General features: G+C 41.1%; 1 protein-coding gene and 1 long non-coding RNA gene across 5 annotated transcripts in view; one reads left to right on the top strand and one right to left on the bottom strand.

Annotated features, from left to right (window-relative positions):
• Positions 1-12,791, top strand: part of LOC143293070 (stearoyl-CoA desaturase 5-like) — a 26,733-nt gene extending 13,942 nt beyond the window's left edge. For 3 of the 4 annotated variants that reach the window (XM_076603953.1, XM_076603952.1, XM_076603951.1), the window contains exons 4-5: positions 344-549; positions 5,877-12,791. In XM_076603953.1, coding sequence (XP_076460068.1) covers positions 344-549; positions 5,877-6,300 — 630 coding nt within the window. In that variant the 3' untranslated portion in view covers positions 6,301-12,791. The remainder of the gene's footprint in view (positions 1-343; positions 550-5,876) is intronic. The other variant, XR_013056723.1, reaches the window with a different exon arrangement.
• On the bottom strand, positions 10,834-15,903 carry LOC143293072 (uncharacterized). Its single transcript, XR_013056724.1, has 2 exons — positions 15,734-15,903; positions 10,834-15,571 (listed from the first exon to the last, which is right to left on the bottom strand). It is a non-coding gene; the product is annotated as an uncharacterized LOC143293072 (long non-coding RNA).

Genomic DNA, 15,903 nt, shown 5'->3' with positions numbered 1-15,903 from the left:
CTGTGTGCAGAACATTGTGGACTGGGCCAGGGACCACTGTGTCTCTGACTGTCTTTTCACTGTGCACTGTGTGCAGAACATTGTGGACTGGACCAGGGACCACTGTGTCTCTGTGACTGTCTTTTCACTGTGCACTGTGTGCAGAACATGTGGACTGGACCAGGGACCACTGTGTCTCTCTGTCTTTTCACTGTGCACTGTGTGCAGAACATTGTGGACTGGACCAGGGACCACTGTGTCTCTGTGACTGTCTTTTCACTATGCACTGTGTGCAGAACATTGTGGACTGGGCCAGGGACCACTCTGTCTCTCTGACTGTCTTTTCACTGTGCACTGTGTGCAGAACGACATTCTGGACTGGGCTAGGGATCACCGTGTGCACCACAAGTACTCGGAGACGGATGCCGACCCACACAATGCCCGGCGGGGGTTCTTCTTTGCTCACATTGGATGGCTGCTGGTCAGGAAGCACCCAGAGGTCAAGGTCAAGGGGCAGTCCATTGACCTGTCTGACTTGTACAGGGACCCCGTGGTCAGGATACAGCGCAAGTCAGTGTCTGTGTGTGTGTGTGTGTAGAGAGAGAGAGAGAGAATAGCTTCAGTATTATAGTTTGTTTTCATAACAAGATGGAGTGTGCTTTATGTTTTGCTGTAGATAAAACTTTGGTATTGTTTTGCTCCAATGCATTTTCCTTTTTACCGTTAGCAGACCATTTGGTTTTGCTGTAGATAAAACTTTGGTATTCAATAATGAAAACTGCTTCGCCGTCTTCGCCGAATTTTTTTGTCAAATTAAGCAGTCTTCGCCGAAAAAAAAATCTTCGCCGAAAAAAAAATCGCATTTAAAAAAAAATTATTTAAAAAATAATAAAAAACAAACCCGATCCACATTAGCTTTGCGCCTTTTGCACTTCCGCCGTTGTCAAATCCAAGATGGCGTCGTTCGACGACAACGTGGATCAAACGAAATTCAAAACAAAAAGAAAAAAGTGAGTAATTGGAGGAGCGAGTGGCTGCAAAAATTTGTTTGTGAGCGAAGAGTTGGCGATGTCATTCGGAAAAGAGAGAAGGATCAAGAGTTCAAAGTGTTTTGTGAACCATGCCAAAAAGTGATAGACTTCAAGTTGCGTGGATTCGTCGCCATCAAAGACCACATCATGCGATCAGCTCATCAACAAAATGTCGCGGCTTTGAAGGGAAACTCAAACCTTTACGGTAAGTTTGTCATGTGATTCCTGTTTCTAAGATTTGCTTGTCGATTTGTAATCCAAATTATTTAAAATGTGTATATTTATTCTGAAACAAGAGTGTGACTGTGTGCATGCCAGATTACCTCCCTTTCTATCATGTATCATGATTAACCCCCCCATCCCTCTCTCTCTCTCTCTCTCTCTCTCTCTCTCTCTCTCTCTCTCTCTCTCTCTCTCTCAGATCTCCATTGAAGGCATGTTTGTATGCATGAACACTTGTGCTTTTTCATAATATTATGTTTTAGAAAAAAAGTTGTGATGCTGATCTTATTTCTTCACTTGTATTAGTTTAACTGTAGTGATGCTGAAAATCAACATTTAAACAATCCTTTTTTATCATTTATGTAAAATATAAAATCTCAAACAGTTTTATACAAGCATTAACAATCACACACATAGCTTGTGTAACACAAACATGCTCATTGAATGACACATTGCCTATGCATGCACTTATACTTTATGTCTGTGTCTGTCCGTCTCTCTCATGCACACTCATACTTTCTGTCTGTCTGTCTCTCTCTCTCTCTCTCTAAAAATGAATCCTTGACCTCGTTTTTTAGCACCTTCCTTAAAGAAAAATCTTAAATTATTATTACTATTTTTATTTTATTTTTTATAAAATACACAATGTACACACACACACACACACACACACACACACACACACACACACACACACACACACACACACACACACACACACACACACACACATGCATGCATGCACTTACACACACAAACACACACACACACACACACACACACACATCCCTAAAAGCAAAACATTAAATACATAGAATCATATATCAAGAAATATAACTTTAATGAAATAATAATAAACCGCATTACACATATAATTATAAATCACTGCATAACTGCATAACCACACACTTAATTATAAAAAGCACATAAAAGTTATTGTCAGAAGAGAGAAGAAATAAAGCAACCAGAACTAATTAAACACTGGAAAATTGTGCAGAAAAAAACCTGATTACTGTATCTGGCCCCATTGAATACTGTCCACACAGAACTATTGTTTTCAAATCAGCCTATTTTTTGAGTAGTTATTATGCAGCCATTATGACTGGTCATCTTTGGATGAAGCTTTTTCTTTCTTTTTTTTATTTTTTACTAGCTTTGCTTACTGTTTGGTGAATGGCTTTGTGTGGATGGTGACTCACTGAATGAATGCGCATTGACTGATTGAGTTGTGTTGCAAGGATTTTTATTATTATTATTTTATAATATTAATATATAATATATATTAATATATAATAGTATTGTTATTAATTATTATTTATTTATTATTGTTGTTTTTATTTTTTTTTGTTCTTGTTTCTGGAACAGAATACTATAATTACTAGTTCAAGAGGATTTGGTTTAAATATTTTAAAAATGTATGACACTTAAAACACATGATTCAATGATTCATACACAAACATAAACCTATACATTCACACTCGCACACGCACACGCACACACACACACGCGCGCACATACATGTACACATATTATATCATCACATACACTGTTAATGTAAGTGTTGAATTTAATGAAGGCTTGGTAATTTTTTTTAAAATTCTTTTTTACAGGAAGCTCTGTTGACGAAAAAGAGTTCCTATGCTGCTCCACCAGATGTCACAGATACATGGTTGCCTAACCATTTTGTTGCCTGCTTTCCTAGTTCTGAATCTACTCAGCCGGGAAGACACTTGCCTTCAGAAAGCTCCTCCACTCCATCTCGTTCACAAGTGCTGTCAGGGTTGGAGTCAAAGAACAGAACACGCAAAATCTCTGTGCCTTCTGCTGACATTCGGGCTTTTTTCACAAAGCTAAAGGCAGCCAAACTGGACTAGTTGTCATAGTTATTTCCTGTGGCCTGCTTTGTGTATACTATATATCCCAACCTTTTTTTTTTTTAACTACAATTACAAATGATTGTACCTGTGTTACATGTGTGTTTATAGTTTTTAAGACTTTGTGGTTCACCATCCTGGCAAAGACTAGCAACACATGCTACTGCTCCCTCCTCTTACTAAATAGATAGACACAGAAGATTTTTTTTGTGGCATAACCTCATGCGTGTTTTCATATGGTGAACTGTGTGACGACTTCTTCCAAAATCATGGCACAACAAAACATTTGATACAAACTATAAAGTATGCACAAAGTATGCACAGTATGAGACTGACCTGTACAAAGAATGTACATACTATGAATTTAATCAAAAGACTTCAATGTAGCATCAAAATAGTTGAAAAGAAATTAGAGTTTTCAGAGAGCAGGACAAATCTGAGTGCATTCTTCGGCAACTATACCTATGTGTGTGAAGGTGCATCAGAGTGAACTGTGGATACTGCTGGTTTATTGTTTTAAGGAAGACTGACTTCATCAATAAGCTGGTGTTTTACATGTGATGTTGGCGGAAGGTTAAACTAACAGGAAGAAGGTTGCTGCAGCATAGATGCAAGGTAAATTGCCTTTGTCCTTTACATTTTTAATTTGTTAATGTGTATGATGCTGGTTGAAATAAGCATGGGTCATTACCTTATATGTTCAATCATTTGTATTTGATTTATGGCATTATATACTACTACATATTTACACCTTATTTTAGGACCCTAGTTCTTAAAATTTAAGCAGCTTTTGAGCATTTGTTCTGGTTTGATTTTTTTAGAGCGAAAGGGGGATAAGTGGTTTTTTTTATACATTTTTATGCCCATATTATTCTTAAAAAAGCTTCAGCCCCTGACCCCCGCCGGGGCGTTGCCCCTGGACCCCACTGGGGGCCTAGCGGCACCCAGACCCCCGGCAAAAATCTTCTCTTTTTTGGGGGAAACTAGTTTTCATCCCTGGGTATTGTTTTGCTCCAATGCATTTCCCTTTTTACTGTTAGCAGACCATTTGGTTTTGCTGTAGATAAAACTGTGGTATTGTTTTGCTCCAATGCATTTCCCTTTTTACCGTTAGCAGACCATTTGGTTTTGCTGTAGATAAAACTGTGGTATTGTTTTGCTCCAATGCATTTCCCTTTTTGACCATTAGCAGACCATTTTGTAATGCTGTGCTGGATACTGCATCCTGATGAAGAAAAAGGCCCATCCTCTGTGACTGGTCAGGGGGGTGCCACGTCTGTTCTTTGAAATGGTGTTTCTTTCTTTCTTTTTGTTTTGCAATGAAGCTTAAAATTCATTTTTCTCTCTTATTGAATTTTCCCAGATTTCATAATCATTTTCTCCCAAATCACTGCGTTGAAAAAATAACAATATGGTAACAGTGTTGAGGCTTGATTCTATGTTTCATTGAGTCTGCATAATAGTTTCAGGCTTTCTTCTGGGCAGAAGAAAAAAAAAATGAAGGCTTGAGTAGGTCTCTGCTTGCACCCTTGCATTTAGAAAAAGGACCATCCCAATGCTGTCCTAAACACTCTTGGCCAAGACAGTACCCCCAAAAACGGAGTATGGCTGCCTACATGGCGGGGTAAAAACGGTCATACACGTAAAAGCCCACTCGTGTGCATACGAGTGAACGCAGAAGAAGGAGGCCAAGACAGTGGGGATGTAACTTTGGCAAGGCACTCTCCACAATAATCAAATTGTAGCCCAGGCAGTCAGGACAGCTGTTGCCTGTGCTGTTGTGATGGTCATAGTGGGACAGGTCTGACAATCCTACAACACCAAGAGCTGTGGCTGGGAGGTGTGAACATCAGTCTGCATTACCAGTATTGTTATCACATAACTAGTTGTTGTGATGGTCATAGTGGGACAGGTCTGACAATCCTACAACACCAAGAGCTGTGGCTGGGAGGTGTGAACATCAGTCTGCATTACCAGTATTGTTATCACATAACTAGTTGTTGAACACATACTTGTGGCTTCTTCCTTGTGTGGAATTGGGCAACTTCTGTCACAGTAACATATTTCAAGAAAGTGGGGTTTTTTTGTTTGTTTATTCAGCAGTTTCATATTTTGTCCTTTGTGTCAAAATATATATTCTACATTAGGATTGTTCAGCATATACACAAATGCACCCTTCTTGAATTGTTTTTGAGTTAACTGATACTTGACTGCATCATTCATAGATTTTGTTTGGTCAAAATTTTGGTGTCTTTTATTTGGTGATTGTAAATGTTTTTTTGAAAACAGAAATGTGGGAAATGAGACCTCAAAATGGATGAATTAATGTTTGTTGAAGGGAAGGGAAATGTGGGGAATGAGACATCAAAATGGATGAAATGTTTGTTGAAGGGAAGGGAAATGTGGGGAATGAGACATCAAAATGGATGAAATGTTTGTTGAAGGGAAGGGAAATGTGGGGAATGAGACATCAAAATGGATGAAATGTTTGTTGAAGGGAAGGGGAATGTGGGGAATGAGACATCAAAATGGATGAAATGTTTGTTGAAGGGAAGGGAAATGTGGGAAATGAGACCTCAAAATGGATGAAATGTTTGTTGAAGGGAAGGGAAATGTGGGGAATGAGACATCAAAATGGATGAAATGTTTGTTGAAGGGAAGGGAAATGTGGGGAATGAGACATCAAAATGGATGAATTAATGTTTGTTGCAGGGAAGGGAAATGTGGGGAATGAGACATCAAAATAGATGATTGAATTCTCTGTGTGCAGGCTGTACTACCCTCTGATGGTGCTGTGCTGCTTTGTGATTCCCACTTTGGTGCCTTGGTACGTGTGGGGGGAGAGCCTGTGGAACTCGTACTTCCTGGCGTCGATCCTGCGCTACACGCTGGGGCTGAACGCCACGTGGCTGGTGAACAGCGCCGCCCACATGTGGGGCAACAAGCCCTATGACCGCAACATCAACCCCACCCAGAACCTGGGTGTGTCCTTCAGCGCCGTGGGGGAGGGCTTCCACAACTACCACCACGTCTTCCCCCACGACTACTCCACCAGCGAGTACGGCTGGCACTTCAACATCACCACCATGTTCATTGACTGCATGGCCTTCCTGGGACTGGCCTATGACCGGCGCAGCATCCCCAAGTCAGTCGTCTTGAAACGCAAAGCTCGCACTGGTGATGGCACCGACTGACTGCGTGTGGCTGTGGCTGTGGGGGGGAGGGGGGTGGTTGAGAAAGGGAGTCAGCCTTTTTAGTTCTTTCTATTTTCCCTCTGCCTTCAGTTTGAAAAAAAAAATGATAGGGATGAGTAGGGAAGAGCGTACTGACCAAGAAGAGTGGTCATGGTTAGTTTTATGTCATTGTAGCTTGGACACATGTGGGTGCATTGTAAAGAAATGGACAAGTTTTTTTGTGTGTGAATTTCCTGTAGCATGATTGAATGCGGTCTGAGCTGTGTACCTAAGTTTTATTATTTTCCTCCTTTTGTTTGATACCTAGATATGTGACAGTGTCTGTTGGTGCCATGTTTTGGGTGTTAGGTCACTGAGAATTGCTGTCACAGTTTTAACATTTTGTAGGTCTCTTGGAATCGACTTACAAATTAGGTTTACTCTGTTCACACACACACACACACACACACACACACACACACACACACACACACACACACACACACTTTGATAAACACATTTAAACCAGAGGGGAGAGGGTTGGATGACTGAAGACCAAAGTACCGATCATTGTGAAAGTTTCTTTGTGCAGAAGTTGGGATGGACAGCACTGGAAATGTGTAAACACAGACCTCCATTTTCTCTCTCCTTCTTTGAACAACATATCAATGTCTGTCATTGGTGAGGAATCTGTTTCTGGTCTCAGGAGGCTGGCAGGTGATTGACAAAGTGTGTCTGCCTGTGCAGGATAGTCACTTGTCTTGGGATTGCATTTTGAACAGAAAAAGTGATCTCTGGTCTCAGGAGGCTGGCAGGTGATTGACAAAGTGTGTCTGCCTGTGCCGGATGAGTCACTTGTCTTGGGATTGCATTTTGAACAGAAAAAGTGAGTTGATGTACTCACCCTGGTGGGTGTCCGTCCATGTATATGTCTGTGTGTGGTGAACATTATGGCTGACTTTTTTTCTCAGCTGGCACAAGAAACGTTGATTTGAAAAGACCTTCCCAACTGTCCCTGTCGATACAGCGAGGACATTCCATCCATCCTGTCTTCAAGTTCAGAGGTCAGAGTCGTTTCATGGCTTGATAGAAAGAGGTTGCAGGCACAAACACAACTTGCATTTTGCGTCCACTTTTCACCAAGCTCGGTCCAGTGAGCGGCCACTGTTAGCGCATAAAGGTATGACAGTATTGAAGGTTAGGGGTGAAGATGATGTCACACTGTAGCAGTGACGGCTGGAAGGCTGAAGACAGGTTTGGCTCTGGGTCCAGTCTTCATCAGCTGATTGGTGATGATGAAAAGTAGACATCAGGGTCACAGCCAGGGCCTGATAGAACAAAACATGGGGGTATGAAATAACTTGGGTCTTTCATCAGATCCTGGGATGATAGAACAAAACATGGGGGTATGAAATAACTTGGGCCTTTCATCAGATCCTGGGATGATAGAACAAAACATGGGTATGAAATAACTTGGGCCTTTCATCAGATCCTGGGATGATAGAACAAAACATGGGTATGAAATAACTTGGGCCTTTCATCAGATCCTGGGATGATAGAACAAAACATGGGGGTATGAAATAACTTGGGCCTTTCATCAGATCCTGGGATGATAGAACAAAACATGGGGGTATGAAATAACTTGGGTCTTTCATCAGATCCTGGGATGATAGAACAAAACATGGGGTATGAAATAACTTGGGCCTTTCATCAGATCCTGGGATGATAGAACAAAACATGGTATGAAATAACTTGGGCCTTTCATCAGATCCTGGGATGATAGAACAAAACATGGGGGTATGAAATAACTTGGGCCTTTCATCAGATCCTGGGATGATAGAACAAAACATGGTATGAAATAACTTGGGCCTTTCATCAGATCCTGGGATGATAGAACAAAACATGGGGTATGAAATAACTTGGGCCTTTCATCAGATCCTGGGATGATAGAACAAAACATGGGTATGAAATAACTTGGGCCTTTCATCAGATCCTGGGATGATAGAACAAAACATGGGGGTATGAAATTACTTGGGTCTTTCATCAGATCCTGGGATGATAGAACAAAACATGGGGGTATGAAATTACTTGGGTCTTTCATCAGATCCTGGGATGATAGAACAAAACATGGTATGAAATAACTTGGGCCTTTCCTCAGATCCTGGGATGATAGAACAAAACATGGGGGTATGAAATAACTTGGGCCTTTCATCAGATCCTGGGATGATAGAACAAAACATGGTATGAAATAACTTGGGTCTTTCATCAGATCCTGGGATGATAGAACAAAACATGGGGGTCTGAAATAACTTGGGCCTTTCATCAGATCCAGGGATGTTCTGTCTGGTGGAGTGACTGGCTGGGGGTAGATCATGAACTGTGAGTGAAGGTCAAGATCAGAGGACAAACATCAAGGTCTCAAAACAATGCCAGACTATTGAGAATGTAGCTCAGTGCAGGGGAATGCCCTTTGTGGAGCGGCTTTTCCCTCTTGTTTGTGCAGTCCCTGCACAGGATGTAACTGATGTTGCACAGGAACCTAGACCTTGCTTGCCTGTCTTGTCAAGTTGCTGACAATATCAGTTCATCATCATCTGGGAAGGGGAGCAGTGTCTGTATTCCTTCTCAGACTCCGTTCTGGTCATGCAGATTAGATGATAAACTGAGGTCTTGTGTGCAGCCTGCACGTATCGCACGTTAAAGAGCCCACCACCACAAAAGAGTTGTCTGTGGCAAAACTGTGTTGAAAAGTCCTTTTTGATAGAAAAAGCAGTGCACTTGCAGGCAGGAAAAAGTCCTTTTTGATAGAAAAAGCAGTGCACTTGCAGGCAGGAAAAAGTCCTTTTTGATAGAAAAAGCAGTGCACTTGCAGGCAGGAAAAAGTCCTTTTTGATAGGAAAAGCAGTGCACTTGCAGGCAGGAAACAGAAGGAACAGCAAAGCACTTGCAGGCAGGAAACAGAAGGAAAAGCAGTGCACTTGCAGGCAGGAAACAGAAGGAAAAGCCATGCACTTGCAGGCAGGAAATATAAGGAAAAGCAGTGCACTCACAGGCAGGAAACAGAAGGAACAGCAAAGCACTTGCAGGCAGGAAACAGAAGGAAAAGCAAAGCACTTGCAGGCAGGAAACAGAAGGAAAAGCAGTGCACTTGCAGGCAGGAAACAGAAGGAACAGCAGTGCACTTGCAGGCAGGAAACAGAAGGAAAAGCAGTGCACTTGCAGGCAGGAAACAGAAGGAACAGCAGTGCACTTGCAGGCAGGAAACAGAAGGAACAGCAGTGCACTTGCAGGCAGGAAACAGAAGGAACAGCAGTGCACTTGCAGGCAGGAAACAGAAGGAAAAGCAGTGCACTTGCAGGCAGGAAACAGAAGGAAAAGCAGTGCACTTGCTGGCAGGAAACAGAAGGAACAGCAGTGCACTTGCAGGCAGGAAACAGAAGGAAAAGCAGTGCACTTGCAGGCAGGAAACAGAAGGAACAGCAGTGCACTTGCAGGCAGGAAACAGAAGGAACAGCAGTGCACTTGCAGGCAGGAAACAGAAGGAAAAGCAGTGCACTTGCAGGCAGGAAACAGAAGGAAAAGCAGTGCACTTGCAGGCAGGAAACAGAAGGAACAGCAGTGCACTTGCAGGCAGGAAACAGAAGGAAAAAGGGGGTGATGCTGCACTGTTGACGCATTATCTCTGGGAAGAGCAGCCCGAGTTCCGCACACACAAATCTAAATGCAATACAATACAATACAGTACAGTGCAATGCAATGCAATGCAATGCAGTACAGTGCAATGCAATACAATACAGTATAATACAATACAATACAGTACAGTACAGTACAGACCAATATAATACAATACAATGCAGTACAGTGCAATGCAATACAATATAATGCAGTACAGTGCAATGCAATACAATACAGTATAATACAATACAGTACAGTGCAGTACAGACCAATATAATACAATACAATGCAGTACAGTGCAATGCAATGCAATACAATGCAGTACAGTGCAATGCAATGCAATACAATGCAGTACAGTGCAATGCAATACAATACAGTATAATACAATACAGTACAGTACAGTACAGACCAATATAATACAATACAATGCAGTACAGTGCAATGCAATACAATATAATGCAGTACAGTGCAATGCAATACAATACAGTATAATACAATGCAATACAGTACAGTACAGTACAGACTAATATAATACAATACAATGCAGTACAGTGCAATGCAATACAATACAGTATAATACAATGCAATACAGTACAGTACAGTACAGACTAATATAATACAATACAATGCAGTACAGTGCAATGCAATACAATACAGTATAATACAATACAATACAGTACAGACCAATATAATACACTACAATGCAGTACAGTATAATGTAATACAATATAATACAATACAATACAATACAGTACAGACCAATATAATACAATACAATGCAGTACAGTATAATGTAATACAATATAATACAATACAGTGCAGTTCATTATGGTACAGTACAGTACAGTACAATAGACTGTAGGAACATGTTTAAAGATGGGGAGGAACAGTCCCTGATGCAGGCCTGTCTTGAAGTTTGTTCCATGATTTCAGGTGGCGTAGTGGTTTGTTTTCTTTTCTTTTACCCCAAACCCTTCAGGGTTGGAACCTCTGCTGTTGTCTTTTGGATGACTGTTGCTGTCCATGACATTATTGTCATCACTCGGTGATGTTTGAACAACGATGAGCATAGAAAATCACATGGGAACCATGGGTGCTGGAATCCCATGAAGAAGTATTCTAATTCTGCAGATAATACAGCTGACTTGGAATCCCATGAAGTAGTATTCTGATTCCGCAGATAATACAGCTGACTGAAGTGACATGTAGGGATTTTGTGTGTGTTGTTTTCAAGATATGTTCAGTTCCCCATCTGAACAACTGATGCCTTGGTGTCATCAGAGAAGTCCACATGGAATTGTGGTGTTTGGACCTTGGCTGATCGCCGGTCAGTAAAACACACTTCCAGTTTGTGGATTCCTGGTGTCTGCCACGTTTGGGCAACAGCCTGTGACCCATGCTGGCGTTTAGTTATGGGGAATACAAAACTGAAAAGGCATGTCCTCTGATGGAGAGAGACATTGTGTGAGTGCCAGACTTAACACTGCAACACGTATATCCTGTTTTCTTCTGAAGGTGATGAAACTGACTGATAATTGGTTATGTCTGGGTTTGATATTGAAAATGGTTGGTTGTTGCCTTCATAAATGATTAACACACAACACCACACAATCCCCCCCCCCTCCCAAAAAAGATGTGGGCACTTTGAGGTTGTGTATGTAGTGTTTGCTTTTATATGTATATATATATATATATATAATGGAGGATGAGTGTTTATTTCAGTTTTCTGCAACACATTAGCTCGTTCACTCCTGTCTGTAAACTATCCCCTCTGTAATTCGGCGTTTGTTTGCTGAAGGCATCCAGCATGTTCCACTCTGGATATCAGCTGAAATGACAGATGTGCAGAATACAGTGGGGTTTTTTTTCTTTTGTCATGTTAGACCCAGAATTGCTGTCATGTGCACATCCACTTCATTAATGATTTAGTTTTTACCAAGTCTGGTCAGTTTTGTTTTAAAGCACGATCGAAAAATGTTTAAAGTTTGTTTATTGATATTATTCTTTATTCTATTATAATCTGGTTGGTGAAGGATGTTTTCCTCACAAAGGCTAAATAATGGGAAGCTTTTAGTTTTAGGATTGTGTAGATAAAACTGCCTTGTTGAAGCTTCCATTTTTGGTTCCCTGTGATGTGTCTGCTGTGAAGGATGTGGGTATTGTGTGTGTGTGCGCTTTCTTTTTTCTGTTTATTTTGATATAGAGATTATGAATATGCCAAATGCTCAGAGCTGGTCTTCAATATATTTACGAACAAACTGTTTTTTCACTGCAAAATATTCAGTCCTTTTGTGTTGGGTAGAATTAAATGACACTTGTATTGATAATTCTTTTAGTTACAATTCCATTGAAATTGAGATTTTCTTCTTTTTTTTTCATGCTGTGAGTGTGATGTTTTTGCCTTAACAGTTGAATAAAAAGCATTACGAAAGAAAAAAAATGTGATTGAACGTTACGTTTAACACTCTGCCCCTTACCTGCTGTTTTATATATCTGACCAGACACTTCTATCTAGTTGTCCACTTGCTTTGAGTAGTCAACACCTGGAAGTGGAAATCCTCTGCTTCTGTCATTCCATAGATAACAAATGGTGTGAATTAACCATTCCCTCTTAACAAATAGTGTGAATCAACCATTCCCTCTGTTAACTGATAGTGTGAATCGACCATTCTGTCTGTTAACTGATAGTGTGAATCGACCATTCTGTCTGTTAACTGATAGTGTGAATCAACCATTCCCTTACATATGGAATGTATTCTGTTCAACTAATCAATTCATTTTGATGTGTACAGCTTTGCCAATTGTTGAAAAAAAATTGACATTGAAAATGTTTCAAAGGTTTTTTTCATTTGTTTGGCTGTGATAGAATTCTCATCTACTCCCATTGATACACTTGAAAACATCTTGTCCACACAAGTACCTTCAGGGTACACACACTCACACACCCATACATGCATACACACCCACATACTTGCTCACACACACAGGGATTTCTGAAAGATTAAAGTACGATGCATTGAGTACATAAATGATGCAGATATTACTGTCATATTTTGTGTGTGCTCACACCCCTGTCACTTGAGGATTGCTGGATAGCCTGTGACATGAACATGAATGACATGTGTACATCTGTGGGAAACACATGGTTGTGAATGTATTTCAGAGTTGATGGCAATGTCACAGGCAGTTTGTGTTGATGACAGTATCATAGGGAACTGCTTGTAGATTGATCAAGGTGGATTATTCACGCTTCATTGATGATGTATTGAAAAAAAAAAAAATATATATATATATGAGTGTTGATGGAAAGGTTTATTGGCTGTAGCGTGGACACAGATGGGAATTATGAGTGTTGATGGAAAGGTTTATTGGCTGTAGCGTGGACACAGATGGGAATTAGGTGTAAAGAAGGGTGAAGAGAGTTGTTGCTGCTGCTTTGTTGTGAGGGTGGGTGAGGGAAAAAGACTACGCTGAAGAGAGATACTATTGTCGGTGACCAGTGCCATATTCTTTGCCAAGAGGCATCCTCAAAAACCTTGACACTAGCCTTGATCTCACAAGTGCTTACTTCGGTCTCTGACAGAAGTTAGCCATTACATGGATATCAGTTATAATAAACCTGTCACAGTTGGTCCAGCCAACTGCACCTTTGGTTGTTTCTTACCAAAATGACTTTTCACTGTTCGGATATAAACACAAGGTGTATGTACTGCACCACAGTTGATTTCAGAAAACCGATTAAGTACTCAGATTTTTTGTTTGCGAATTGCTGTGTTTTTGCATATCACAATGAGAATGTAATTTCAGAGCACGGGTTAACGAAGCTGTCAACGCAGTTTTTTGTGAGTGTGGGATGCAGTATTGTGGCTGAGAATATTTTTCAAAGTAGATTTTAAAAGATGGATTGAACTATTTTGTGATTTTGTGGCTGGCTTTGTCACTGTGTAAATGTTGATTACTGACTGGTATTTTTTAACCTTTTTTTGTTCTTGGTTTTCAGTTTGTATCATTTTCATCAGTGATAACTTTATCAGAATCAAGCACAGTTTCTCCTTATTCTACTCTTTTTACTGGATACTGTAAAAATTACCTTAAGTAGTACCTATGGACACATACACAGGCTTTCACAGTTTTTTCTTTCAAATTTAGCAGGTATGCAACAGACGCTTGCTGGCTTTAATCCTGACAGGTGAAGTGAAAAAAAAAAAAGCTGCTAAAATGTGGGTGTGTGTGGTGGAGGGTGGACATAGTGTTTGACTGGCAAGGGGACTGTGTTCCACAGGCTTCCACTGTATTGCTAAATACAGGACTGCATGCTGTGTGGATGTGAGGCACAAGGTTTGCTGTGACTTTTCCAGCGGACAGCTGAGGAAAGGAGAAAAATACACTGCAGTCATGAAATGTGATACACAGGCTTGTGGGACTGGTGACTGTTTCAAATGTTGATGGTAAGTGCCACAAAGGTATGTTTGAAAAGAAGTGTTTGTTAAAAAAAGAAAAAAAAAGGCTATTTGACGATACTGGAGTATCTGTATGAAGAAACTACTCAACGCTGGTCCATGATAGAATTTGTGTCCTTCAGCAGTTTGTGATTGTTTCATGTTGTGTGTGTCTGCAGGAAATGAACAGTCTGAACACATGGCATTTTTTTTTCCCTGTTTACCATGCCTTTGTCTGGAATAGTGCTGAGTGTCAGAAGGAAGAGGACGAAAAGGTGATAGTATTTTACCACTTTGCTTTTCATTCACTGCATTTCTGATAGGGAAAAGTCTCCATTTTATTGACCCATGAAAGTCAATTTATTATTATTATTCAGTTTTTAAATATATTAATCCCTGAATTGTTTAACCCCTTTTCTGCTGAATGTTGAGAAATGAAGTGTGATTACTTTTGGTGCACTCTAAGTGGTATAACTGATTTTGCTGAACAAAAGTAATGTAATCCCAAGAGGAAAAAGTTCAGATACAGAGTGGTGACTGACACCTCAAAGTTCTGTCTAATCAGTGAGGTGACAGCCCTTCAGACATCCTGACCTGTAAGCTGTGTGTCATTGCAGTGAGGTGACAGCCCTTCACTGACATCCTGACCTGTAAGCTGTGTGTCATTGCAGTGAGGTGACAGCCCTTCACTGACATCCTGACCTGTAAGCTGTGTCTCATTGCAGTGAGGTGACAGCCCTTCAGACATCCTGACCTGTAAGCTATGTCTGATCTCAGTGAGGTGACAGCCCTTCACTGACATCCTGACCTGTAAGCTGTGTCTGATCTCAGTGAGGTGACAGCCCTTCAGACATCCTGACCTGTAAGCTGTGTCTGATCTCTGTGAGGTGACAGCCCTTCAGACATCCTGACCTGTAAGCTGTGTCTGATCTCAGTGAGGTGACAGCCCTTCAGACATCCTGACCTGTAAGCTGTGTCTGATCTCTGTGAGGTGACAGCCCTTCAGACATCCTGACCTGTAAGCTGTGTCTGATCTCTGTGAGGTGACAGCCCTTCACTGACATCCTGACCTGTAAGCTGTGTCTGATCTCTGTGAGGTGACAGCCCTTCACTGACATCCTGACCTGTAAGCTGTGTCTGATCTCAGTGAGGTGACAGCCCTTCACAGACATCCTGACCTGTAAGCTGTGTCTGATCTCTGTGAGGTGACAGCCCTTCACTGACATCCTGACCTGTAAGCTGTGTCTGATCTCTGTGAGGTGACAGCCCTTCACTGACATCCTGACCTGTAAGCTCTGTCTGATCTGTGTGAGGTGACAGCCCTTCACTGACATCCTGACCTGTAAGCTGTGTCTTAATCTCAGTGAGGTGACAGCCCTTCACTGACATCCTGACCTGTAAGCTGTGTCTTAATCTCAGTGAGGTGACAGCTCTTTACTGACATCCTGACCTGTAAGCTATGTCTGATCTCTGTGAGGTGACAGCCCTTCACTGACGTCCCTATCTGTAA

Source organism: Babylonia areolata, chromosome 18, assembly GCF_041734735.1.
Source record: "Babylonia areolata isolate BAREFJ2019XMU chromosome 18, ASM4173473v1, whole genome shotgun sequence".
Lineage (NCBI taxonomy): Eukaryota > Metazoa > Mollusca > Gastropoda > Neogastropoda > Buccinidae > Babylonia > Babylonia areolata.
The sequence above is the reverse complement of the archived record's forward strand: the minus strand, read 5'-3'. Positions and strand labels throughout refer to the sequence as shown.